This window comes from Elephas maximus, chromosome 17 (genome assembly GCF_024166365.1).
Source record: "Elephas maximus indicus isolate mEleMax1 chromosome 17, mEleMax1 primary haplotype, whole genome shotgun sequence".
Lineage (NCBI taxonomy): Eukaryota > Metazoa > Chordata > Mammalia > Proboscidea > Elephantidae > Elephas > Elephas maximus.
Window position 1 is genome coordinate 29,445,092 of NC_064835.1, and position 27,380 is coordinate 29,472,471.

The 27,380-nt window shown below is 48.9% G+C and overlaps 1 protein-coding gene across 1 annotated transcript in view; it reads right to left on the bottom strand.

Moving 5' to 3' along the window:
* Positions 1-27,380, bottom strand: part of KIRREL3 (kirre like nephrin family adhesion molecule 3) — a 173,328-nt gene that overhangs the window by 86,126 nt on the left and 59,822 nt on the right. Inside the window, exon 4 of the mRNA XM_049857550.1 lies at positions 16,783-16,932. Coding sequence (XP_049713507.1) covers positions 16,783-16,932 — 150 coding nt within the window. The remainder of the gene's footprint in view (positions 1-16,782; positions 16,933-27,380) is intronic.

Sequence of the window (27,380 nt, forward strand, 5' to 3'; positions counted from 1 at the left end):
GTCTATAACAAAAAATGACCAACAAGTGTTGGTGAGAATGTACAGAAACTGGAACTCGCCTACTTCACCGATGAAAAGGGGGTGCAGTGATACAGTTGCTTTGAAAAAGAGTCTGACAGTTTCGTGACAACATGAAACATAAACTTACCATATGACTCAGCTATTCCACCCTTAGGAATCTACCCATAAAATATGCAAACATATAGCCACACAAAACCAGGGTGTCTGCTCTTATCGCTTCTGCTCAACATTTGGTTGGATGTTCTAGCATACAGATGTTCATAGCTGCGTCACCCAAAAGCCTCAAACATAAAGCAGTCTAAATGTCCATCGACTGGGCAATGCATAAAAAAATGGGGTGTATCCATACATACAAGGTAGTACTAAAAAAAAACTCACCAATAAAAAGAAATTAACTCTTGCTACATGCTACAGTAGAGGCCAATCTTAAAAATAATATGCTAATACTATTTTTATTTTAACAACAATATTTTTTAGCAAGGCAGCAATAAAAGACTACATATTGTATGATTCTATTTATACATGTTCAGAAAAGGCAAATCTGTAGAGACATAATGCAGATGAGTAGTTGCCTGCAGCTGGGGTGGAAGCTTGGATTGACAAGTGATCTTTTTGGGGTGATGGAAATGTTCTACAACTTGATTGTGATGAAGGTGGTGTAACTCTTTCAATTTACTATAAAAAATGATTGAATTGTACACTTAAAATTGGGTGGGTTTAATAGTATGTAAGTCATTTTTTTTTTCCTTCAATAAAGCTTTTAAAATCTAAAGAAAAAAAAAAAAAGCCATTTTCTCCAACACACAATACAGGAGAGGTCAGCACAATGGGACTAAACCAAAACCGAAGAAGTTTCCTGAATAAACTGGATGCTTCGAAGGCCAGCATAGCAGGGGTGGGGGTTTGGGGACCATGGTTTCAGGGGACATCTAAGTCAATTGGCATAATAAAATCTATTGACAAAACAGCCTGCATCCCACTTTGAAGAGTGGCGCCTGGGGTCTTAAACGCTAGCAAGCAGCCATCTAAGATGCATCAATTGGTCTCAACCCACCTGGAGCAAAGGAGAATGAAGAACACCAAGGACACAAGGTAATTATGAGCCCAAGAGACAGAAAGGGCCACATAAACCAAAGACTCCATCAGCCTGAGACCAGAAGAACTAGGTGGTGCCTGGCTGCCACTGATGACTGCCCTGACAGGGAACACAACAGAGAACCCCTGAGGGAGCAGGAGGGCAATGGGATGCAGACCCCAAATTCTCATAAAAAGACCAGACTTAATGGTCTGATTGAGACTAGAAGGACCCCGGTGGTCATGGCCCCCAGACCTCCTGTTAGCCCAAGATAGGAACCATTCCTGAAGCCAACTCTTCAGACAGGGATTGGACTGGACAATTGGGTAGAAAAAGATGCTGGTGAAGAGTGAGCTTCTTGGATCAAGTAGACACTTGAGACTATGCTGGCATCTCCTGTCTGGAGGGGAACTGAGAGGGCAGAGGGGGTCAGAAGCTGGCTGAATGGGCACGAAAACAGAGAGTGGAGGGAAGGAACGGGCTGTCTCATTAGGGGGAGAGCAATTAGGAGTATATAGCAAGGTGTATATAAATTTTTGTATGAGAGACTGACTTGATTTGTAAACTTTCACTTAAAGCACAATGAAAAAAAAAAAAAGCCATTTTATCTGTGAGGTCTTCCCTGACCATTCAACTCTCCCTCTTCCCCAGGAAACCCAACCCCTCATACCCTGATTTCCTTTTCTTTTTTTAATAGCACCAATCACCTTTTAATAAAGTATCGAATTTTCTTATTGTATTTACTATTTATAGTCCATCTCTGGTAGAATGTGAGTTTCATGAAGGCATGCGTTTTCAGTCTGTTTCAATCACTGATGTGTATACTCCCAGCGCCTAGAACATTACCTGGCACACAGAAGGTGACAAGCTGATGCTGAAATTCACATGGGAATACAAGAGACCCAGAGGAACCAAAAAAGTTTTGAAAAAGAACAAAGTTGGAGCACTCACTCTTCTTGATCTAAAAGCTGCAAAACTACAGTAATAAATACCATACAGACATGCTGAAAATGAACGCTGAACACTGATTGGGAGGTCTTTGTGATTCCCCCCGTTTCTAAAATTCTATCAGCAAGGTCAGGTTTCTGGGGTCTTGCCAGAGGCTTCTCTTTTTGTCTTCAGTAGAACTGTTGCCTAGACCAAGTTGGTATCTGGGGCTGAGGCTGGAGGAGAGACAGGGAAGTTCCCGGGTGACCTTTGCTCAGAGCGGAACTTCCCCTACCGTCAGGAGTCAGAGAGAACCAGTTTTCCCTTTTCCAGGTATTGTGTAGCCTTTAACAGATTTCCTTTTCTTTTTGACTTGACTTGACCCACCAGTAAATCAAGTTCTCTTCGACGACGTCCTAGTAAATGTGTGTGTGTGCGCGGGGCGGGGCGGGGTGGGGTGGTAAATGGCAGTGGGGGGAGGAGGGGGGGACTGAGTGGCGGGCAGGAGGGGGCGTGTGTTTGTGGTAGATAGCTCTGTGGCCAGCAGCCCTCTCCCCCGTTTCTCACTGCCACCTTGGAGGGTGCCGTGGTTTTCCTGTCACTGGGTGGTTTCTCAGCTGTGAACACCGTTGCTGACATATTTACATATGGGCAGCTCTTCCTTTATATAAACATTTACAAACACCTTGATAGACTTGTGAAAATGTGACACTTTTTTGGAAGCTAGACTTCTCAGGCTGTGGGGCTCAAAGGTTTATTTTTGTGAAATGGAGGCAGCTGTGTGGAGTTCTGGGTGCCTGTGTCCCTTCCTCTCACTTGGAGAAACCTCCTCAGCGTGGACAGAATCACCCAGAGGCCCAGAGCACTGGGAAGGACGCAGCAGGCCATCCCTAGACAATGGGACTTGGAAAACGGATGTTCAGGCTCCCAAGGTGTACCTGCTGGGTAGGATCTTCTGAAGCCTTTGATTCACTGTTCAGGCCCTCTCCCCGGCTCAGTGGGCCCTGGAGTCCGCAGGGCTGCAAAGAGACTAGTATCTGCAGTCTAGGTTGTTAAGGGGCAGTCAGGCAGCTATAAATCTGAGCAGAGTTTGGAAAAGGGGAGGGGCATGATACAGCAGAAAGGGCTAGGGCTTTGGAGCCAGAAAGACCTGGATTCAGATTCTGGCTTTTTTCTTTCATGTGTGTGACATTCCTGTGGTGTACCCTGATTTTGCCAGCAGCAGTATAGCTAGGCTTTGAATTATGTTCAGTGGCTTCCAATTAAGGGTCAGTCTTTCCCCTTGTGACAACTCTACCACTGTGGAGACGCCACCATGTCTCTACACTCCAAATGAGGACTTCTGATCTAGGCCAATATTCCACCCTGGGCTAGGGTTCTCTCTGCAGTCCATAACGATTGTGTTATAGGACATCTGGATAGGAAGGGAACGGCCTAAATCGTTTCCCTAAATGTTTCGGGTTCTCTTCTCTCTGCATTTTTCTCTCTCTTGGGCCAGCCCCATCATCCCTCGCTCGGTTCCAGCGTTGGGATAGTTGTTGCCATAATCTCGCCTCTGCGGGGGTATATCGATTTCCTCCCATGGCAACAGGAATGTGGGAAAATTTCAGTGTCTGCTTGAATACTTTCGAAGACAGGAGCTTACTACTTCATCTGACCCTGATTTTGCCCTGTGGAACTGCACAGAACAAATCTATTTTCCTTCTTTAAATATTTGAGAGGGATTCTATTCCGCCAAGCCTCTTCTTCAGCAAGTCAGACTTCCTCTTTTTTTTTGAATTGTTTATATGGTATATCTCATGATTTTTCCAGGTGCCAGTTCCCTGGTAGAATTCAAGGACTCTACACACTGTCCATGGTGCTGACCACAGGCTGGCCTGGGCCAAAGGTTGGGTCTGGTGGTGCCAGGGGTGCTGACCACTGAGCTCTTTCTGCTGTTGCTCCCCTTGTCTAGTCTCCAAGGCCTGAGTTAAATTGGGATTGGTCCGCTGGTGCTTCCAGGTCAGTGCACATAGAGGAAATAATGCTGAAGGCTGGGAATGGAGGGACACAAAGGCCAGAAACTGAGCCCATCAGATAGCTGCAGTGTTGGGATTATGGGTGTGTGCCTGTGTGTGTGCATGTGTGTGTATGTGTGTACGTATCTGTGGGTGTGTAGATGTGTGCGTGTGTGCCTGTCTGTGTGCCTGTATATGTGTGTGTGCGCGCCTGTGTGTGAGTGTGTGTGGTGGACGGTGGAGATGGAGCAGAGCATACAGGCTCCAGGGAAGACGGGTTCTGTCTCCCATCTCTTGAGCCCTGGTACAGGATGAATGAGGAAGTAGCTCAGGTGGTAGCTTCAAGATTTACACAAACAGTAACCCCCAGGCTGCCTGGAGAGGTAGTGGGTAATGCCTGGCTCCAACGGGACTTATAGCACAAGTCCCACCCCAGCACCAGAATAGCAAGGCTAGCTGGCATATTTCCTCTGCCGAGAGCGGTCCACGGCTGAGAGATTCAGTCCTGACTCTTGGATCATGGCGTTGCACCCTCTGCCACTGCAGCGTCCTGTCCCAGCCCAGGCTCTGCTCCTGGTCTTGGCCTTTGTGAGTCTCCTTGGGTCGTATGACTTTACCTCTAAACTCCCTTTGGAAGCTGCACCCCTCCCTTACCAACTGGTTGCTGGGGGAGCCTTCCACTTAGTGGCATTTTCCTTTCTCATTTCATGCTGTAATGGAGATTCATTACCAGTTTTAAATCCATAATTTGCCATGAAACCCTCATCTCAGGCCCAGACTGAGGTCAGAGCAGAGAAGCAGTGAGCTATTCTTAGCCTTGAGATGTCTCCCTGCCCAGCTGCAGCCTCTCAGGGCTTACCCCAGGGCTGATCTCAGACAGAGCCCTGGGTCAGACACCCAGGGCGCCCGTGAGGCTGGAGCCAGGAAAGGGGCAACGCATTCATGGGCGGGGCTGGCTGGCCCTGCCCACACCTCTCCGGTCTGCTGTGACTATTCCTCTCCCTTTCATTTGTCATTGGGGGATCAATAGAGAAGTGAGACCCTTGTCTGGTGATAACATGCTCCAACTACTCCATTCTTTTCCAGGCCTGACAAGTGGCGCGAGTCAATACTTTTGTCAAGCCACCAAGAATCTATTTACCAGCAGAGACTTATTCCCTTGACGGAATGTTCTTGTGTCTTTCCACCATGGGGACACGGATGACTCTGCCATACTCTGCATCATGTGTACTTGTGCACACCGGTGTCTTTGTCCTCGAGACTAAGGTGTCCATTGTGTGGATGAATACGGCCAATTCATAAGCAGAAAGCCTAGTAGATAACCAGTGGCCAGCTGGGTTTCCTGACTGAGAACCCTAGTAGGACACTAGGGCAGTTGTGGGCTCTTGCCAGTGTTTTTTCAGGCTTGCGGGGCTGTTGGAAACCACGTCTAGGCCAGAGGAAACAGCCCTGTGATGGGTAGGGTAGGTAAGGGCCTCCTTGAGACAGCTGCATCTCGAAAGTTATAGGAAAATGGCTTGAACTTCATGGCAGCTGTTGGTTCCATGCTGAAAGGCAGAAGCCAGGGAGCAAGGTCCTGACTTTTGGAAATCTCTGTGGTGTGAGCTCACGCTCTGCTTTGCTAAGTAGTTGAGCCTGCTCAGCAGCTCCCGGGGTCACACTTGGTTAAAGTAGCTGAAGGACATATTATCTTTGCTCTCAGGAGCAAGAGAAGAGGGACTCAGGGAACAATGCCCCTCAGCCCAACTCCCAGTCCAGGATCAAACATGGGGGAGTCATGGCCAAACTGTGGAGTGGATTTTCACTTCATCTTTCCAGCTTCCGGTTGTGCCAGGGAGAAAGTGGGTCCTGAGACATGAAATATCATTATCCTATGCCTCACACCTGGCTGGTGTCAAGAAAGCGTGCCTCCTGACTCCCAGGCCAGGGCCTATGCCTTCTCTGGACCTGGTGCATCGCCAACACTCTGGGCAAGGTGCTGGCACACTTCAGGACTGCACAGGGCTGCCCCAGAGAGTTGAAATCATTTAGTGATGGGTTGGGGGCACTGGAGGGTCAGCAGAACTAGGAACATGATGGGGGGCTGAGCACCTTACGTGGGCTCCTATCAAACCTTCCTCCTTCCCTTGTCCTGTGTTGAAAACAGAGATGCTGGAAGGGGATGGGAGGAGGGCTGGGTCTGTGGGGATCATTTGGGATGCTGCCTCCAGCTTTAAGTGGTGAGCATTGCCCAAGACAGTGTTGGGTGCCCAGGCCATTCCAGAAAAGCCACTTAATGGACAAGTTAGTCCCCTCTTACTGGCAGAGTCTGTTTTAATTGACCTTTGTGGTGCTGAAGTAGGGGTAGAGCAGGGGGTGGGGGTCTCTTGCCTCAAGTCTACTCGCCTTCATGGACCTGGCCTGATGCCTCCCGCCCACATCCAGGTAAAGAAGGAAAGCACTGAGTTTGTCTCCATCCCCAATGAGTTCCAGCCCCTGCGGAGCCTTGGACACTGTTTATCAACTTTCAGTCTCCGCCTCCTCATTCCCCACTGGGTGGATGGGCCCAGGCTAGGGAGGAGGGGACTCTTCTGACTACTTCTCATAACAACATGGCAGAGTAGTGGGGATGGGGTGACTATCAGGACAAGTGATCTGAGAGTGCAACAGGAGACAGGTCTAGTGTGCCCCAGCTACAGAAGCCAACACACCTCAACCCAATGACTTTGAAGGCCTTCAAGGACTGCTTCTATCTCTACACCCGCTCCATCACCAACTGTGTGCACAGGTACTCAGGGAGGCTTCTATCTCAGCACCCGCCCCACCACCAACTGTACGCACAGCTACTCAGGGAGGCTTCTATCTCACCACCCACCCCATCATCAACTGTGTGCACAGCTACTCAGGGACCTATCTCAGCACCCACCCCATCACCAACTGTGTGCACAGGTACTCAGGGAGGCTTCTATCTCAACACCCACCCCATCACCAACTGTATCCACAGCTACTCAGGGTGCCTTCTATTTCACGACCCACCCTGTCACCAACTGTGTGCACAGCTACTTAGGAAGCCTTCTATCTCACAACCTTGTCACCAGCTATGTGCACAGGTACTCAGGGAGGCTTCTATCTCAGCACCCACTCCATCACCAAGTGTGTCCACAGCTACTCAGGGGCCTATCTCACCACCCACCCATCATCATCTGTGTGTACAGCTACTCAGGAAGGCTTCTATCTCACCACCTACCCCATCACCAACTGTGTCCATGGCTACTCGGGGACCTATCGCAGCACCCACCCCATCACCAACTGTGTGACCAGCTACTCAGGGAGCCTTCTATCTCACCACCCACCCCATCACCAACTGTGTGCACAGCTACTCAGGGAGGCTTCTATCCTACCACCCACCCCATCATCAACTGTGTGCACAGCTACTCAGGGAGGCTTCTATCTCACCACCCACCCCGTCACCAACTGTGTGCACAGCTACTCAGGGAGGCTTCTATCTCACCACCCACCCCATCACCAACTGTGTGCACAGCTACTCAGGGAGGCTGCTATATCACCACCCACTCCCTTACCAACTGTGTGCACAGCTACTCAGGGAAACTTCTATCTCAGCACCTACAGCTACTCAGGGAGCCTTCTATCTCAGCACAGCTACTCAGGGAGGCCTTCTGTCTCAGCACCCACCCCATCACCAACTCTGTGCACAGCTACTCAGGGAGCCTTCTATCTAGGCACCCACCCCATCACCAACTGTGTGCATAGCTACTCAGGGAGACCTATCTCAGCACCCACCCCATCACCAACTGTGTGCACAGCTACTCAGGGAAGCTTCTATCTCAGCACCTACAGCTACTCAGGGAGCCTTCTATCTCAGCACAGCTACTCAGGGAGGCCTTCTGTCTCAGCACCCACCCCATCACCAACTCTGTGCACAGCTACTCAGGGAGCCTTCTATCTCGGCACCCACCCCATCACCAACTGTGTGCATAGCTACTCAGGGAGACCTATCTCAGCACCCACCCCATCACCAACTGTGTGCACATCTACTCAGGAAGGCATATGGCATCAAACACAAGGTGAAGACCTCAGAGGCCAGGCTCTCCAACCCTCAGGGAGCTGTTAATATAATTTAGAAAAGAGAGACTGTTAGTCAGCTGAAGGTACTCAAGATATCCTGGATGGCACAAATGGTTTGCCCTTGATTAATAACTGAAAGGTTGGCAGTTCGAACCCACCCAGTGGTGCCATGGAAGCAAGGCCTGGCAATCTACTTTCGTAAGGATTGAAAAAAAACCCAAGGATTACAACCAAGAAAATCCTATGGAGCAGTTCTACTCTATCACATGGGGTCAGTATGAGTAGGAATTGGCTGGATGACAATGGGTTTGGTTTGAGTTTTTGGAAGGTAACTCAATGACCCCGAAGCCTTATAACCTGTTGGTACAGGTAGGTACAGGCTTAAACTGAGAGAGTGAAGAAGGTGTGCAGTCTGCTGGCTAAAGAGAGGAGGAGACGGGGAATCTTCTTCTTTCCCGGGGGACACTGGGGGTGGTCCTGGGCCACCAAGGAGGGGCAGAGTAGCAGGCAGGGAGTAGGAAGGAGCTGGCGGCAGGGTGGGGCATCTGCGGGTGACGTGCACAATAGCTCAGCCACCTCCTCCCATATGGAACTTCAGGAGATAAGGAGGCCTTTTGGCTCCTTTCTTCCATCTCTGGCTTGCTTGCTGACCCTATTTGGGGGCGACACCAGGGTGATGAATGTGGCAGAAAACAGGCACATGGCACAAATGAGATAGAGCACCTAAGACCAGGCCAGGGCCCAGGCAAAACACACTTAATAAGGAGATAAGGAAATCAGTTCTGCTTGTCTTCCCAGGCCTGAGCGCCCAGGCGCGGCCTGCCGCGGTCAGGTCTTTCTGCCTTGTTGCTGGATGGAAAAGCTTCTTTAGGACACAGAGGAGCCACTTGTTGGTTTCCCTTAATATGACAGAAATAATAATGAGAACGGCAATTACAATAATAAGAGCCAACACTTATATGCCTTGCTATGGATCAGGTACTGGTCTGAGAAGTGCTTTGCATGTAGTATTTCATCAAAACCTGTCTACAACCCTATGAGAGGTTGTTGGTGGTTCAGTGGTAAAACTCTCGCCTTCCATGAGGAAGACCTGGGTTCGATTTCCAGCCAACCCACCTCATGCACAGCCACTACTCTCCTATGTCAGCGGGGACTTTTGTGTTTCTATAATGCTGGACAGGTTTAGCAGAGCTTCTAGACTAAGATGGACTAGATAAAAAGGCCTGGTGATTCACTTCTGAAAATTAGCCAATGAAAACCCTATGGATCATGATGGTCTGATCCACAACCAATCCTGGGGATGGCTCATGACCAGGCAGCGTTTCGTCCCATTGTGCGTGGTGTCACCATGTCACTATGAGTCAGGGGCCAACTCAACGGCAGCCAACAACAACGATAACTCTATGAACGTAGGTAGGATTCTTTCTCCCATTTTACACATGAAGAAACTGAGGCACAGGGTTTAAACTCCCTGCGATGGTTAATGTGAGGTGTCAAGTTGGCTAGACTATGATTCTCAGTGGTTTGGCAGACACTGGACTGGTTGTTCTTCCATAATGTAATATAATGTAATCACTTTCCATGATATGATCCGATGTGATCAGTTCACTAGTTGAAAGGGGAGTTTCCTTGGAAATGCTGCCTGCCTCCAGTATATAAATGGATGTTCTTGCAAAGCATGCTTTCTCTCTTGACCCTGTATTCTTAAGCCTGCGAAAGTCCCCAGCCTGCCACCTGACGTGCAGATTTTGAATTCACCAGCCTGTACAACCCCGTGAGCCAGCAGAGGTCTTCAACTTAGCAGTGCCACAACTGTGTGAACCATTTTCTTGAAGTAAATCTCTCTCTGTATTTATATACACCTTTTTCCTCCTCTAGAGAACCCAGACTAAGCCACTCCCCACCCCTCCAGTTGGCCCAAGCCCTGTTCTTTCAATAACCATAGGACACACTTAAGTACTTCGTGTGTGTTCCAGGCAGTACTGGGCATGAGGGATGCAAAGGTAAACATACACAGCCCCACCCCAAGAAGCCCAGTGAGGAAAACAGATATGTAAATCTTACTCTCAACGTAATAAGTTGGGTGTGTGAGGGAGGTCCTGGTTTGGGTGCGTGAGGAAGGTCCTGGGTTGGGTATGTGATGTAAGTACTGGGTAAGGTGTGTGATGGAGGTCCTAAGAGGTCCTAGGTTGGGTGTGTGAGGGAGGTCCTGGGTTGGGTGTGTGAGGGAGGTCCTAGGTTGGGTGTGTGATGGAGGTACTGGGTTGGGTGTGTGATGGAGGTACTGGGTTGGGTGTGTGAGGGAGGTCCTGTGTTGGGTATGTGATGTAGGTACTGGGTAAGGTGTGTGATGGAGGTCCTAGGTTGGGTGTGTGAGGGAGGTCCTGGGTTGGGTGTGTGAGGGAGGTCCTAGGTTGGGTGTGTGAGGGAGGTCCTGGGTTGGGTGTGTGAGGGAGGTCCTGGGTTGGGTGTGTGAGGGAGGTCCTGGGTTGGGTGTGTGAGGGAGGTCCTGGGTTGGGTGTGTGAGGGAGGTCCTAGGTTGGGTGTGTGATGGAGGTACTGGGTTGGGTGTGTGAGGGAGGTCCTGTGTTGGGTATGTGATGTAAGTACTGGGTAAGGTGTGTGATGGAGGTCCTAGGTTGGGTGTGTGAGGGAGGTCCTGGGTTGGGTGTGTGAGGGAGGTCCTGGGTTGGGTGTGTGAGGGAGGTCCTGGGTTGGGTAGCCATGGAGGTCCTGGGTTGGGTGTGTCATGGAGGTCCTGGGTTGGGTGTGTCATGGAGGTATGTGCAGAGGCTAAGGGAGCACAGAGAAGACAGACAGGCCACGCGGGCCCAGAAGGCTTTCTGAAAGAGGTGATGTCTACGATTAACTTGATAGGTGAGCTACAGTGAGCCAAGGGGAGAAGGTGGGAGGGGCATTCCAGGGTGGAAGCACAGGCAGGGTACATGAAGGGAGCTGGGAGCAGACCCCTGTCACTGGAGCAGGGTGGTGGTGGAGCTGGGCTGGAGAGGAAGCAGAGGGCAGGCTTCAGGGGCCTCATGCACCAGGGCAAGGAGCTTGGGCTTTTTTCTAGGAAAAGTTTTCTCATCCCTGAAGGACTGGGCAGACCACCTCCTCTTGACTTGCCTTTCTATGTCAGGGTGACCATGGCTAGGGTTCTCAGGACCAGCATCTGAAAGAATGGTTTTAGGTGTCAGAGCTCTTGGGCTCTATTTCATTTCTGTCTTCCCTTGCTGTATGACCTGAGTTATTCACTACCCCTCTGTGGACCCCTTGTACCCAGAAGATTAGGACCTGGGAGTTAGGGGATGCTGCTAATGCTGTCCCTGGGTGGTGCAAATGGTTAACATGTTCAGCTACTAACAGGAAGTTGGAAGTTCAAGTCCACCTATAGGAGCCTTGGAATAAAGGCTTGGCCATCTACTTCTGAAAAATCAGACACTGAAAACCCTCTCGAGCATAGTTCTACTCTGACACACAGGGTGTCTCCATGAGTTGGGGTCAACTCGATGGCAACTGGTCTGCTTGGCTAATGCTGTGGACTTAGGAGTCCTGCGCCCTGCTGTTCCCGTGGTGGAGGAGAGGCCAAGGGAGATTGAGTTTTGCAAAGACAAGTTAAGGACACATTTGGACCTTATCTGTTTGTCCCTCTCAGAATCTGGGGCTTGGTAGCATTTTGAGAGAAACCCTCATTATTTGAATTGACATAGTCTCCATCATTAAATAATTCATGTTGATTTAGGAAACATTATTTCTACTGGGAGTCACAAGATGGTAGAGTTAATATTAGAACGGGCCAGGAAGAAGAGGGAAATGGGGAAGGATACTGGGAAAATATCCTTTTTAATAATTAATCTGACATTCAATATTCTCCCACCTACTTCTGATCCCCCTTACCCTGCTCTACTTTTTCTTTTTTTATAGCACTTATTACCATCTAACATCCTACACAATTTACTTGTTTAATATGTTGATTATTTATTGACTCTTTCCCCCTTCCAGAACACAAACTCCAGTAGGGTGGGGGCAGTTTTCTCTTTCTTTTACTGATAATCCCCAAGTGCCTAAATTGGTGCTGGGCATACAATATGTGCTCAGTAAATGTTTGTTGATCCAATCCTTGGCACCCATTTTCTCCCTGCTCCAGGTCCTCTAACTCCTTGGTTTCTACCTATCCATCTATCTACCTACCTATCTACTTACCTACCCACTTGTCTGTGTGTCTATCTGTCTGTCTGTTTATCCTGTGCTAAGGGCTGGGTGTAGAGAACCAAAGAAGGCCCAGTCCAGCCCTAAAGGCCTTGCCCAAGGTCACCCAGTTAGTAAGCTGTAGGGGGGCATTCTACTTCCCAGCCCAGGACTCTTCTTCCACCAGTCTGAACATGTGCATGGGGGTCCTGTGATGCCAACTAAGCTGAGTCTCTGCAGTGATGGCTAGGTACACATGGAAGCTGGTTCTGAAGGTCTTTGCAGGGAGAACTCTGGGATTAGGGTACACAACCAACTTCAGAAGCTCAGGGCTGGACAGGACTTTGAGAGGTCCAATCTTTCGACCTCAAAATGGGATGCTTTCTAACCCACCCTTATCGGTTATCTTTTGTGCCTGTTACTACTTGAATCCAGGTTCCAGTGGGTGACAGGACACTGAAATAGTTGGTGCAGTATGTTGGACTCCTTACAGTACAAGTCATGGCCTTTTGGGAACTGAAAAGTTCTTAGAGACCATCTTTTTTTTTTATCTCCACCTTCCATTTTACAGATGAGAAAACTGAGACCTCAAGAGATTGAGGGTCAAGTTGCACAGCCGTTTAGTGGTAGGACCAAGACTGTGACCTCCAGGTTTGCTACCCTTTTCCTGACACCATGCTTCCTGAGCTGTTCTAGGGGCTGAAAGGAGCCTGTCATGACCTGGTCTGAGTCCAGGCATGGTCTTGTGCTGCAGGCTGGCTCACTGAGGGAATGCAGCGGGACCATGGGGTGCAGGTATGCTATGTCTTCCGTCACCTCAGCTTCCCCAGCTCAGGCCCTTCCCCTTCTCCATTCCCTCACTCCCTCCCTCTGCCTCCAGGGGTAGCAAGTGCATAGCTCCAAGTTGTTCCTTGCCTGATTGCATCTGAGAGCTAGAAACACAGCGCTAATTAATATGTCTGTGACTCTAGGCCTGGCTGCTGAGGCCCATGTCCCCACGCCATCCCCGGAGCCCAGCAGGCTCCGTGAGCTGGCCCTCTGGCTTCTCTGAGCAGGCTGCCGGCAGATGCCTATTTTAACAATGCACATCTGTTGGCTACATAATTTCTAATATTTGCCCTCCTCACTTGGTGCTTTGATGGAAGACCCTGGGGGCCTCCCTCAGTTCCGGCCAAAGTGTCTGCTTTGCAATTTTGCAGAATACCATCCGATTCTGCTCTTGCATCTTCTGCAGGTTCTAATCAGGCTCTTACTTTATTTAATTAAAAATCTATCTCAGGCAAATACAGGCTAAATTAGGAAGCCTTCTCATTCCTGGAACGCAGGGAAGGCAGCCCCCTTCGGGGAACCAGCTGGGACATTTTCCCTGGCTGAGAAGTCATAGCAAAGCAGATGGGGTCTTGGTTGGGAAGGGTGGCTGGCCAGGGTGGAGAAACACCTTTCTCCCTCTCCTCTGCTGAACAGCTGCTCTGTCTGCCCTCTGCTGCTGAGCAAAGACCCTTCCCACCAGCTGGTCTGCTGCTGCATGCAGGGCCTCCGTCCAGGGCAGTAGGGGGTGCTCTATGCCATGGGAGACTCAGCAGGCAGAGTTCTGCTGGACCAGCTGAGGGCCAGGACCTAGGGTGCCCCAGGAGTGAGGGGGGACTGTAGGCAGGGTCTGGGGAAGCTCTTGCTTGCCTGGGGCTTAGTTCGTTTACAGCGAATGGTTTTCGTGGTGTCTGCATAAAAGGCAGATGGATGGATAACTGCTCAGGCCCCCTCTCTGGCTCTCAGGAATTCCACTGGGCGATGCTGCTGGACCTCCTGGAAATGCCCCCTCCTCTCTGTTCAACTGATCTCCAGACTGGAATACAACATGCACCTCCCCAAACCCAGCTGTGTGTCAGAGGGCAGTACAGGCCATGCCCCATAGAGGAAGGGGAGTGAGTGTCCTTTAGATGTGACCTGAGACAAAATGAGGTCTGTTCAAATCAGATCCCAGGCCTCACTCTCACAGTCGGGCTCTTCATCAGCAGACAAGCATGGCTCTGCTGGCCTTCAGGAATGCAGGCTGCTGGAAAATCTGGAGTCTCTTGAATATTCATGAAGCTGTGGGGCTTCATGGGAGGCCCTCTGCCTCTCAATTTCCTTATCTGAGTGCATTTGGAATACTGTGGATATTGTACTGTAACTGAGATGTTAAGGGGGCAGAGACCTGCAGATGGTTTGGTTTTACTGGGTGAAGCTCTAATACAACTTAAGGACAAGGTGTGACCCCATCTGTTTTAGGTCCTGGGTGAAGTCAGAGGAAGGTCCCTGGGTGGCACAAGAGGATTGTGCTTGACTACCAATCTAAAGGTTGGTAGTTCGAGCCCACCCAGTGAGACTGTGGAAGAAAGGCCTGGTGTCTGTTTTCATAAAGATTACAGCCCAGAAAACCCAATGGAACACAGTTCTATTCTGGTCGGGAAGTCAGCGGAGCAAACAGGCTGCGGGTCCCCTCATTCTAGCACCCCTTGGCACTCTCTGAAGTTGAAGACCCTACAATACCCCATAGCAAATCTTGTTCTGGCATTTTGCCATTCTCAAAATCAGACAAACTGTTAGGTCTTAAATCCTGCTCCCTTCCTCTCGCACCCCTGCACTGTAAATCAGACCCATTGCCATTTTCGTCACCTCTCCCTTTAGTAGCCAGGTTCCTCTTCTAAAGGTCTGTTTGTGGCCAGGCATCCAGGGGCATTTACCCTGCTGGGTGGGTTGATTTCCTCATCGCAGACCAGAGGAGGCACGGAGGTTTCCATGGCTGGCCTGAAGGTCCTCCTCCCTGTCTCAAGAAGCCAAGCTCAGAACTGGTTAAGTGTTCCCCTGGGCCTGTCTGCTGCAGTGGTTGGAATAATCTGTCCTGGTGTGTTAGGCTGTGTAGATCTGAAGATAACCTGACACCCTCTTAAATACTTCATCTTGGAGCAGCCGTGTGGCTTGTCTGCCTGGCAAGGAGGCAGCGCCCCAGCTGCCCACCCAGTTGTGAAACCCTCACGACAGTTGCGAAGAGAGGGGTGGGGAGAATCACACTTCTGTCTGTCTGCCTGTGCTCATCCTCCACTGGCCCGGACAGACTCAGGAGCGGAGGGTCCGTGAGGGCTGCAGGAAGCAGGTTCTCACCAGGCTCCACCTCTCCCAGTGGGGGACCCTGGGTGATGCCCCTTACTTCTCTGAGCCTCAGTTTCTCTGGTGGGTCGTAGCAGCAGCAGCTGAGATGAGGCTTGTGAAGGTACTATGGGAGAGATGCAGAGCACTATGCAAACGTGAGCTATTATCACCAATGTGCAAGGCTCGTCCCACGGGCCCTGGTCCTCAACCTCATCTGGCTACAGGAGGGAGACCGCAGGGCTGGACTCTAAATGAGCAAGGCAGTTTAAGAGGTCACTGGGCCCATTCCCACGTCTGCCTGAGAGAAGGAGTGGGGGCCTTTTCAGGGAGGATGCCCAGCGCACGGGGCCCCTGGGAAGAAGAGGTGAAGACAGACCAAGGGGAAGGTGCCACTGGGATCGGGGCCTGGAATGAGTCTTCCGAGGAGTGATTTAGGGCAGCCCCATTTTCCATCTGAGAGCAGGATGCCTGGGGAGCAGTGAAGGGTGGGGAGAAAAGTTGGGTTACCAGTGGTCCCCATGGACCCTGAAATCATGGGGAGAAACAAGCCTGAGGCTGATTTTGGCAGAGTGGTGGATAGATAGGACAGACACGGAGGTTAGTACAGAATGCAGGGACTCAGGACCATGAGTCCCCCACCAGGAGTGCCACATTTGCCTGTCTCTGTGGCCAGCACAGGACCTGGCAGAGGGCAGCCACACAGAACATGCCCTCTGGTGGAATCAAGACGCTTCCAGGAGCCCTCGTTTGCTCCCTGAGTTGGAGTCAAGCACAGCAGGGTTGGGCATCGGCTCTCGGATTTCCTAGCGCAGGAGCCTTTACTTTTTCCCATTTTGTGGGGAGAGGAGGATTCAGATGTGATGGAAGCACAGTGCTTGAGCTCTGTGGGATGATGCCTTGGGTTTTGCCCAGTGGGGAGTACCCCCCAGTCTGGCTGGAAGGAGCCTTCTGAAGTGGAGCCATTCAGTGGCACCACTAGGGTGGTGCAGGGACTGTGGACCTACCCACTGACACTGTCAGAGGAGCTGACACTGAAAGGACCCCAGGCTTCACGGCCACTGGGCAGAGAAGAGGGTCTCTGCCTTGGCCAATGGGAGAGTGGAGGAGCTGTGGCGGAGCTGAGGGGTTGGGGCTGGGAGGCGCAGGGCAGCTTTGACCTATGGTGGGGGCAGGGGCCAGGCTGCTCTGCCCACGGAGGTGGGTGGGTTCCACTGGCCGGCCCTGTCCACTTCGGGTGTCGGGGAGGAGGGGTGACACCATGAGTTACTGCCTTGGGTGATGCCAACCCTAGTGACGCCACTGGAGCCACTGGGGCTTCCCATAGTATCCTCACCACCTTTGCGTCCTCTCTCTCCCCTCCATATGCAGAGCGGTTCTTACCCAGGACAGTGAGGCGTGCTGGGCGGGACCGGATGGCAGCCTGGATGGCCTGGCATTCATACACAGCATCGTCTTGCAGCTCTGCTCGCAGAATCTTCAGGTGATGCTCTCCTGACAGGTGATTCCCTACCACCAGGTACTGTGGGTAACCTGTGGAGACAGTAGCCTATCAGGGGTGAAGGAGACATTCATGGTAAACAGGCCGAGCAGTGGGAGGCCTGGCCACAGGCTGGGTCCTCCAGGCTGGCAGGGCAGGCGATTGCTCAGGGCCCTGATAGCAGGGCCAGAAGAACAAAACCAGGAGTTTCCCAGAGTGTTGGAGCAGCATGTGTGTGTGTTAAGGAAAGCCGAGGGAAGCCGATGCACCTCATGTATAGCCGCCACTTGTCCATCATGGAGGCTTGAGTGTGGCTGTGATGCTGAACAGGTTTCAGTGGAGCTTCCAGACTAAGACAGACTGGGAAGAAAGGCCTGGTGATCTACTTCTGAAAATCAGCCAGTGCAAACCCTGTGGATCACAACAGACCTGATCCACAATTGACCAAAGGAATGGCACAGGATCAGGCAGTGTTTCATTCCATTGTGCACACGGTCGCCAGGAGCTGGGGCTGACTTGGCAGAGTGAACAGCAGCATTATTAAGGAGGGAAGGAGGGAGGAAAGATTGAAATGCTAAGGGGGACCCTCACAGCTGGGGCGTTACTCTGGAAAGTGGAAAGTTCGGCACTGGGGTTTGGAGAGGAGACATGCGTTCTGATGAGACATCCAGAGAGACAGAGAGAGAGACAGCCAGGGCCGGACTGAGATTGAGAGACAGAGAGAAGACAGTGAGAGAATGAGAAGGAAGAAAAAACACCTATGGAAAAAGCTCAAGAGTGACTTTGGGGGAAAAGTTTTGTTCCTGGATGGACAGGAAGTAGAAATTTAGGTCCCTCCTATCAGTGCCTGGAAACCTTGGTGGCATAGCGGTTAAGAGCTAAGGCTGTTAACCAAAAGGTCGGCTGTTCGAGTCCACCAGGGCGCTCCTTGGAAACTCTGGAGCCGTTCTACTTGACGGCAGTGGGTTTTGGTTTTACCAGTGCCTGGGCTCCTCTGGTCACTCTGAACCATGGTGGGCCTTCTTTAGACATTCCTACTACTGACCTCCAAATCCCGGGGCGTGATTAAGTACTTATGAGCCACTCAGGACACTTAGGAATTTGGGCCCCTTATACTGTTGGCGATGAATAAAAGATAAATAAAAACTGGAGGACGATAAATCATTTATCAGATTTCCTGCCACTGTGTAGAGTTGAATATAAATGCCAACAGAAGTTGTGGCTGACCAGGTTTGGCAGACCTCTTTTTCCCTGGTCTCGGAACCTAAACCTCCTTACTTTCTCCCAGCAGGATCTATTGTCCATCATTCCTTTCACCTGAGCTCTGCCCTTCCTACTCCGACCCCTCACAGCTGTGGATTTACTTCTGGACACCCCTCATACTCCCTCCCTGTCCTGGTCCCCTTCTTTCCTCAGCGGCTGCCCTTCTGCCTCTGCCCACGCTCTTGTCAGTCCCTAACCGATCCTCTTTCTGAAGCATCTTTGCCAGGACAGTGCAAGTCCTCAGAAATGTGCCACAGAGCCGGGGGGGGGGGGGGCGGGGGGGCAGCACTGGACATATCTGGCCTCAAGCAAGTGAGAGAGACAGAGCAACAGGGACAGACAGAGAGATAGCAGTTCTCCCTTCAAACATTCAGAGTCCCTTTGTGTGGGCTGGACTTCTTCACACACCTCCCGAGGACAATGCTAGCATCAATGGGCCAATTTAACAAGTGGGCCCATTGCCATTGAGTCAGTTCTGAGTCGTGGCGACCCTAGTGTGACAGAGTACAACTGCTCCATAGGGTTTTCAAGGCTGTAATCTTTACGGAGGCAGTTTGCCAGGCCTTTTTTTCCACAGAGCTGCTGAGTGGGTTTGAACGTTTAGGTTAGCAGCTGATGGTAAACGACTTGTGCCACCAGGGGACTTTGAGGGGTCCAATAGTGTTCTACCTGGCTAGAAGAGGTAGTGAGGTCCCTATCACTGTCTATATTCAAATAGAGACGGAGGAATCAGCCATCAGGGATGCTGCAGAGAAGATTTCTACACTGGATGAAAGATTTCACTAGATGGCCCCATCCATCTCTGTAAGCTAAGGGTCTTACAGAGGTGGGGCTGGGTTCCCTTGGGTGGAGCCGTTCCTGGTCACTGGAGGTAACCGTGTTTCCCCTCCAGACTCCCTAGCATGCTTTTGGGGTGCTTCCTGTACAGCTGAGGCCTTGGGTTCATGTTGGCATGGCTGCCATTGTCCCCACCGTGTCATCCAATAGCCCTGCCCAATTGCACAGGCCTGGCCAGGGATGCTCACCAGGCAGTCAGCCATGACCCCAAGAGTACTGCGCCCCGCCTGCCTGCCCTTCCTGCCTTCTGCTGAGCTTTGGGAAGGAGCCCAGGTAAGTTAAGCTGGCTCCTCCCAGGGCCAGGGCAAAGGCTGGAAATGGATTCTGTTGCAGCCCTCTTCCTGCTGCCTCTGCCCTCGGTGCAGCTGGCTCATCGCCCCCAGCTCTTCTAGCCCAGCTTCTGGATTCTGCTGTCCTGTGATTAGTCCCTGGTCTCCTGCAGGCATCTTGGCTGGAGCTTGTGTTTTTGTTGTCTTGCAAGCTATCAGCAGCAGGATTTCATTCTCATGAGCTGCTGAAAACATCAGTGATGGGTTTGTTTGTATTTGCCTAATTAGGCAATGAGCTGTGATGCTCTCCCAAGGATTGGCAGCATCTTTGAAAAACACGCACCCAGAAGCATGGATTCTGACGAAGTTCTAGCTCCTTCCACAGTATCATTACTCCCCCTCGCTAATCCCTGGGGAGACAAATTATTCAGAGTCTGTATTCTACAGCCAGATTGCCTGGGTTCAAATGCTAGCTCTATCACTTTTAGCTCTGTTGCCTTGGGTAAGTTATTTTAACCTCTTTGTGCCTTAGTTTCCTTATCAGTAAAATGGGGATAATACTGGTATCTCAGAGGGTTATGGTGAGGGCGGTTCAGTGGTAGAATTCTTGCCTTCCACGTGGGGGACCTGGGTTTGATTCCTGCCCAACATACCTCATGCACAGCTACCACCCGTCTGTCGGTGGAGGCTTGTGTGTTGCTGTGATGGTGAACAGGTTTCAGTGGAGCTTCCAGACTAAAACAGACTAGGAAGAAAGGCCTGGCAATCTAATTCCATAAAGCCAACAATGAAAACCTATGGATTACAATGGTTTGATGGGGGGTTTCATGGGGATGGTGCAGGACCGGACAGCATTTTGTTCCATTGTGTGTAGGGTTGCCATAAGTAGGGGCCAATTTGATGGCCAAAACCAAAACCAAACCTGTTTCTTTTGAGTTGATCCTGACTCATAATGACCCTATAGGACAAAGCAGAACTACCCCATAGGGTTTTCAAGGAGTGCCTGGTGGATTTGAACTGCCGACCTTTTGGTTAGCAGCCAAACACTTAACTACCGCATCACCAGGGCAGCTAACAACAATAACAAATATGTAAAGTGCCTGACACATACTAAATAGTATATAAATCCTAGTTTAAATAAAAAGGACAGTGAGGTGGTACAGCCAAAGAGAAACCCGCCTTTAGAAGGGAGGACAGACAGTGGTCGGGTAGCTTGTGGGTTAGGAGACAGAATCCCATGCGTTGGGATTGCTTATAGGTTTGAGTCGATTTCTTTCTCAACTGTGACTTTGTTTGACTGATTTTTCCAGTCTTTGTGACCAGAAAGGCATTTAGGTCTTCAATGAATGTGTCATTCCTGGTAGACTGAATGGAGCCTCAGAGCTAAGACAGGAGAGAACAAGACCTCCCTCAGGAAGTGGTCCAGCACGGGGCCTCAGTGTCCCCATACGAAAACTTCTGGAGTATTAAGTGCTCCTCAAATAATTGCTGAATCAGACTGACTTCCACTCTTCTCATTTCCTCACCAGGCAAGTGCTGCTGTTGTTCGTAGGTGCTGTGGAGTCAGCTCCAACCCACAGAGACCCTCTGTACGACAGAACAGAACACTGCCTGCTCCCATGCCATCCTCACGATTGCTATGCTTGAGCCCGTTGTTGCAGCCACTGTGTCAATTTACTTTGTTGAGAGTCTTCCTCTTTTTTGCTGACTCTCTGCTTTACCAAGCATGATGTCCTTCTCCAGGTTCTGGTACCTCCTGACAACATGTCCAAAGGATGTGAGATGAAGTCTCGCAATCCCCACCTCTAAGGAGCACTCTGGCTGTACTTTAAGACAGATCGGTTTGTTCCCCTGGACATTCATGGTGTATTCAATATTCTTCGCCAACACCATAATTCAAAGGTGTCAGTTCTTCTTTGGTCTTCCTTATTCACTGTCCAGCTTTTGCATGCATATGAGGTGACTGAAAATACTATGGCTTGGGTCAGGCACACCTTAGTCCTTAAAGTGACATCCTTGCTCTTCAACACTTTAAAGAGGTCTTTTGCAGCAGATCTGCCCAATGCAATATGTCGTCCGATCTCCTGACTGCTGTCTCCATGGGCATTAACTATGAATCCAAGTAAAACAAACAGTATTTATTGAGCATGTAAGTTTTTATTGATGCCCCTAGGTGGTACAAACAGTTCAGTGCTTGACTACTAGCCAAAAGGTTAGCAGTTCAAAACCATCCAGAGGCTCCTTGGAAGAAAAGCCTGGTGATCTGCTTCTGAAAGGTCACAGCCTTGAAAACCCTATAGTGCAGTTTTACTCTGCACACATGAGGTCGCCATGAGTAGGAATTGACTTGATGACAACTGGCGATGACAACAACTTTTTATCGCTATCATCATTGTGTTATTTTTGGAACAAGTGAGCAAATACAAGAAGAGGCCCAACCTTCTTCCTATAAATGGAGTCCAGTTGGAGAGGAAGCAGAGCCCAGCTCATTTGAGTCCATGTTCCTTCAGCACTTAGCAGGACCTAGTCCTGGGTCTCAGAAAGGCACTCCCTTGTACTATCATGGAGCTGGATGCCAGAGGGCCAGTTACTGACCATCTATGGTGACCTGGGGCCTTCTCTTGGCCACTGATCAAAAAGACCCCAGTCCCTAACTGAAGGCTGAAAACCCCTGACCAAGAGCCCAGACAGTCTCATTAACTAGCAACAGTGCTGGGCCAAGCTCAGAGGCATCCAGAACATGAGCGGCTCTTGTCTGGGGAAGTCATAACCACCCCTTCGCTCTTCTAGGGTGAGGGAGTTCACAGTCTCTTAAATTGGCCGGTTCCCATAATACTTAAATTTTATGGCAGTGCAGTATATTTTGGAGCTATTATTGTGTATTTTATCCATGCTCAGCTGGGCTGTAGCACTCAAACCCTGTGATGCTATTGACCATTGGTATAACATTTCAGTATACATTTTTGGCAAGACATAACTCACATTTTAAAATATTAATTTCCCAACCATCATGTTCCCGAGTGCACTTCGATTTTTTATTTTCCTGCAGCTGTACATCACGAGGGAGGCAAAGCTACGCTCAGTTGAATACATATTTTTCTATCTTCCTCCACCCCTGAAACTTCCCAATCACAGGGACACCGAGATCCCTAGTTCTGAATTTTACAGTTGATGCCAAGCCTAGCAACAGCCACATGTCTGCCCACCCCAGGAGAATAATAAGGGCTGATGGGTGAGTGACCAAGAGGATGATTCTATTTCTTTCCCCCCAGGGGAGAGGATGGATTAGAAAGACATCTGTATGGGCTTACAGGGTTGATATTCAAACAGTTAACAAATGGAGTGGCATGGGCACCAACCAGCAAGAACAGATGGCAGCCACAAACAACACAGAGTTGTGTGGTTCGTATTTGCAGGATATCAGCTGGGGTGGGCTCACCAAGGCTTGGAATTTACTTTTAAAACTTATTTTCTTTCCTTCCCATAGCCTGTTGGCCCCCAAAATTAACCAGGCTTCTCAGCAAGTTTTCAATTTACTTGGCCCCCTTGAGTGGGTGGGAAGCTGGGGAGAACCAGGGCATGACTTGTAGTTCCTTACAAAATGATTATGCCTTGACACATAGGGGGCAGACTTTGGACAAAGATAAAAGAGCACTTGAACTGTAGAAATCTGACTTTACATGAATCTTGTTCGGCTATTTTTTGAACATTTTATTGTGGTTTCGGTGAAAGTTTACAGAGCAAATCAGTTTCGCATTCAACAACTTATACTCATTTTATTTTGTGACATTAGTTGCAATCCCCTCAATGTGACGGCATTCTACCCCCTTCCTCCCTGGGTTCCCCGTTTCCATTTGCCCATCTTTCCTGCCCCTTCCTGCCTTCTGAACTTTGTTTTTAGGCAAATGCTGCCCTTTTGTTTTTGTACAGTTGATTGTCCTGAGGAACACATTATTCACAGATGTTATTGTTCACTTTACTGTTGTTGTTGTTGTTGTTGTTAGGTGCCATTGAGTCGGTTCCGACTCATAGAGACCCTGTGTGCCACAGAACAAAACACTGCCTGGTCCTTCGTCATGCTCACAATCGTTGTTATGCTTGAGCCCACTATTGCAGCCACTGTGTCAACCCATCTCATTGAGGGTCTTCCTCGTTTCTGCTGACCCTGTACTTTACCAACCACGATGTCCTTCTCCAGGGACTGATCCCTCCTGACAACATGTCCAAAGTATGTAAGACACAGTTTCGCCATCGTTGCTTCTGATGAGCATTCTGATTGTACTTCTCTTTATAGGCCTGTCTATTGTTAGACTAGGAAGAAGGACCTGGCAGTCCACTTCTGAAAAGCATTAGCTGGTGAAAAGCTTATGAATAGCAGCAGAACATTGTCTGATATAGTGCTGGAAAATGAGCCCCCCAGGTTGGAAGGCACTCAAAAGATGACTGGGGAAGAGCTGCCTCCTCAAAGTAAAGTCGACCTTAATGACGTGGATGGAGTAAAGCTTTCGGGACCTTCATTTGTTGAGGTGGCACGACTCAAAATGAGAAGAAACAGCTGCAAACATCCATTAATAATTGGAACCTGGAATGTATGAAGTATGACTCTAGGAAAATTGGGAATCGTCAAAAATGAAATGGAGCACATAAACATCGATATCCTAGGCATTAGTGAGCTGAAATGGACTGGTATTGGCCATTTTGAATCGGACGATCACATAGTCTACTATGCTGGGAATGACAACTCGAAGAGGAATGGTGTTGCATTCATCGTCAAAAAGGACGTTTCAAGATCTATCCTGAAGTACAACGCTGTCAGTGATAGCATAATATCCATACGCCTACAAGCAAGACCAGTTAATATGGCTATTACTCAAATTTATGCACCAACCACTAGGGCCAAAGATGAAGAAATAGGAAAATTTTATCAGCTGCTGCAGTCTGAAATTGATGGAACGTGCAATCAAGATGCATTGATAATTACTGGTGATTGGAATGCGAAAGTTGGAAACAAAGAAGAAGGATCAGTAGTTGGAAAATATGGCCTTGGTGATAGAAAAAATGCTGGAGATTGAATGATAGAATTTTGCAAGACCAACAACTTCTTCCATTGCAAATACCTTCTTTTACCAACATAAACGGTGACTATACACACATGGACCTCGCCAGATGGAACACACAGAAATCAAATTGACTGCATCTGTGGAAAGAGACGATGGAAAAACTCAATATCACCAGTCAGAACAAGGCCAAGGGCGGATTGTGGAACAGACCCTCAATTGCTCATATGCAAGTTCAAACTGAAACTGAAGAAAATCAGAGCACGTTCATGAGAGCCAAAATATGACCTTGAGTGTATCCCACCTGAATTTAGAGACTATCTGAAAAATAGATTTGATGCATTGAATACTAGTGACCAAAGGCTAGACAAGTTGTGGAATGACATCAAGGACATCATACATGAAAAAAGCAAGAGGTCACTGAAAAGACAGGAAAGAAAGAAAAGACCAAGATGGAAGTCAGAGGAGACTCTGAAACTTGCTCTCAAACATAGAGCAGCTAAAGCAAAAGGAAGAATTGATGAAGTAAAAGAACTGAACAGAAGATTTCAAAAAGCCTCTCGAGAAGACAAAGTAAAGTATTATAATGACGTGTGCAAAGAGCTGGAGATAGAAAACCAAAGGGGAAGAATACACTTGGCGTTTCTCAAGCTGAAAGAACTGAAGAAAAAATTCAAGCCTCGAGTTGCAATAGTGAAGGATTCCATGGGGAAAATATTAAATGATGCAGGAAGCACCAAGAGAAGATGGAAGGAATACACAGAGTCATTATACCAAAAAGAACTAGTCGATATTCAACCATTTCAAGAGGTGGGATATGATCAGGAACCAGTGGTACTGAAGGAAGAAGTCCAAGCTGCTCTGAAGGCATTGGCGAAAACAAGGCTCCAGCAATTGATGGAATACCAACTGAGATGTTTCAACAAACAGATGCAGCACTGGAGGTGCTCACTCGTCTATGCCAAGAAATATAGAAGACAGCTTCCTGGCCAACTGACTGGAAGAGATCCATATTTATGCCCATTCCCAAGAAAGGTGATCCAACTAAATGTGGAAATTATAGAGCAATATCATTAATATCACACGCAAGCAAAATTTTGCTGAAGATCATTCAAAAACGGCTGTAGCAGTATATCAACAGGGAACTGCCAGAAATTCAGGCAGGTTTCAGAAGAGGATGTGGAACCAGGGGTATCATTGCTGATGTCAGATGGATCCTGGCTGAAAGCAGAGAATACCAGAAGGATGTTTACCTGTGTTTTATTCATTATGCAAAGGCATTTGACTCTGGATTATAAGAAACTACGGATAACACTGCGAAGAATGGGAATTCCAGAACACTTAATTGTGCTCATGAGGAACCTTTACATAGATTAAGAGGCAGTTGTTCAGACAGAACAAGGGGATACTGACTGGTTTAAAGTCAGGAAAGGTGTGCGTCAGGGTTGTATTCTTTCACCATGCCTATTTAATCTGTACGCTGAACAAATAATCCGAGAAACTGGACTATACGAAGAAGAACGGGGCATCAGGATTGGAGGCAGACTCATTAACAACTTGTGTTATGCAGATGACGCAACCTTGCTTGCTGAAAGTGAAGAGGACTTGAAGCACTTACTAATGAAGATCAAAGACCACAGCCTACAGTATGGATTGCACCTCAACATAAAGAAAACAAAAATCCTCACAACTGGACCAATGAGCAACATCATGATACATGGAGAAAAGACTGAAGTTGTCAAGGATTTCATTGTACTTGGATCCACAATCAAGAGCCATGGAAGCAGCAGTCAAGAAATCAAAGACGCATTGCATTGGGCAAATCTGCTGCAAAGGACCTCTTGAAAGTGTTGAAGAGCAAAGATGTCACCCTGAAGACTAAGGTGCACCTGACCCAGGCCATGGTATTTTCAATCACATCATATGCATGTGAAAGCTGGACAATGAATAAAGAAGACCCAAGAAGAGTTGACGCCTTTGAATTGTGGTTTTGGCGAAGAATATCGAGTATGCCATGGAATGCCAAGAGAACGAACAAATCTGTCTTGGAAGAAGTGTGGGCAGAATGCTCCTTTGAGGCAAGGATGGCGAGGCTGTGTTTTACATACTTTGGACATGTTGTCAGGAGGGATCAGTCCCTGGAGAAAGACATCATGCTTGGCAGAGTACAGGGTCAGTGGAAAAGAGGAAGACCCTTGGCTAGGTGGATTGACACAGTGGCTGCAACAATGAGCTCAAGCATAACAACAATTGTAAGGATGGTGCAGGACCTGGTAGTGTTTCATTCTGTTGTGCATGGGGTCACTATGAGTTGGAACCGACTCGACGGCACCTAACAACAACACGACAATTGTTTGACTGAAAGGTGATCTCCAGGAGTTGGTTCAGCTCCAGGTTTGAAGGGTGTCTAAGGGCCACGGTCTAAGGGGCTCCGCCAGTCTCTATCAAGCCAGTAAGTCTGGTCTTTTTTTATGATTTTAAATTTTGTTCCACATTTTTCTCCCAGTCTGTTTAGGACCTTCTACTGTGATCCCAATCAGAGTGGTTGGTATTGGTAGCTGGGCACCATCTAGTTCTTCTGGTCTCAGGCTAGTGGAGGCTGTGGTTTGTGTGGTTCATCAGTCCTTTGGACTAATTATTTCCGTGAGTCTTTGATTTTCTTCACTTTTTTCCTAAGAGACCAATAGTCGTATCTTAGATGGCCGTTTGCAAGACCCCAGTCACTAGTCACCAAAGTAGTGTATAGAACTTTGTCTTTATGGACAATGTTACACCAATTGACCTAGATGTCCCCCAAGACTATGGTACTAAGCCCACAAGCCCAGTGACTCAGTTCCTCAAGGTGTTTGTTATGGCTAAGAATTTTCATAATGTTGCCCCCTGTGTGCTATACTATATACAAGGATATGTTTGTAGCACACACAAATATGTATGTAGAAATATCCTCTGCCAAACCTATATATGCCTGTGGGTGTACTTCCACATGCCATCCCACATCTGTTCAACTTGTATATCTATACCACCCTTAGAAACACCAGAGGCTCCACCCTTTGAAACCCCAGAGGTCCTGGTCAT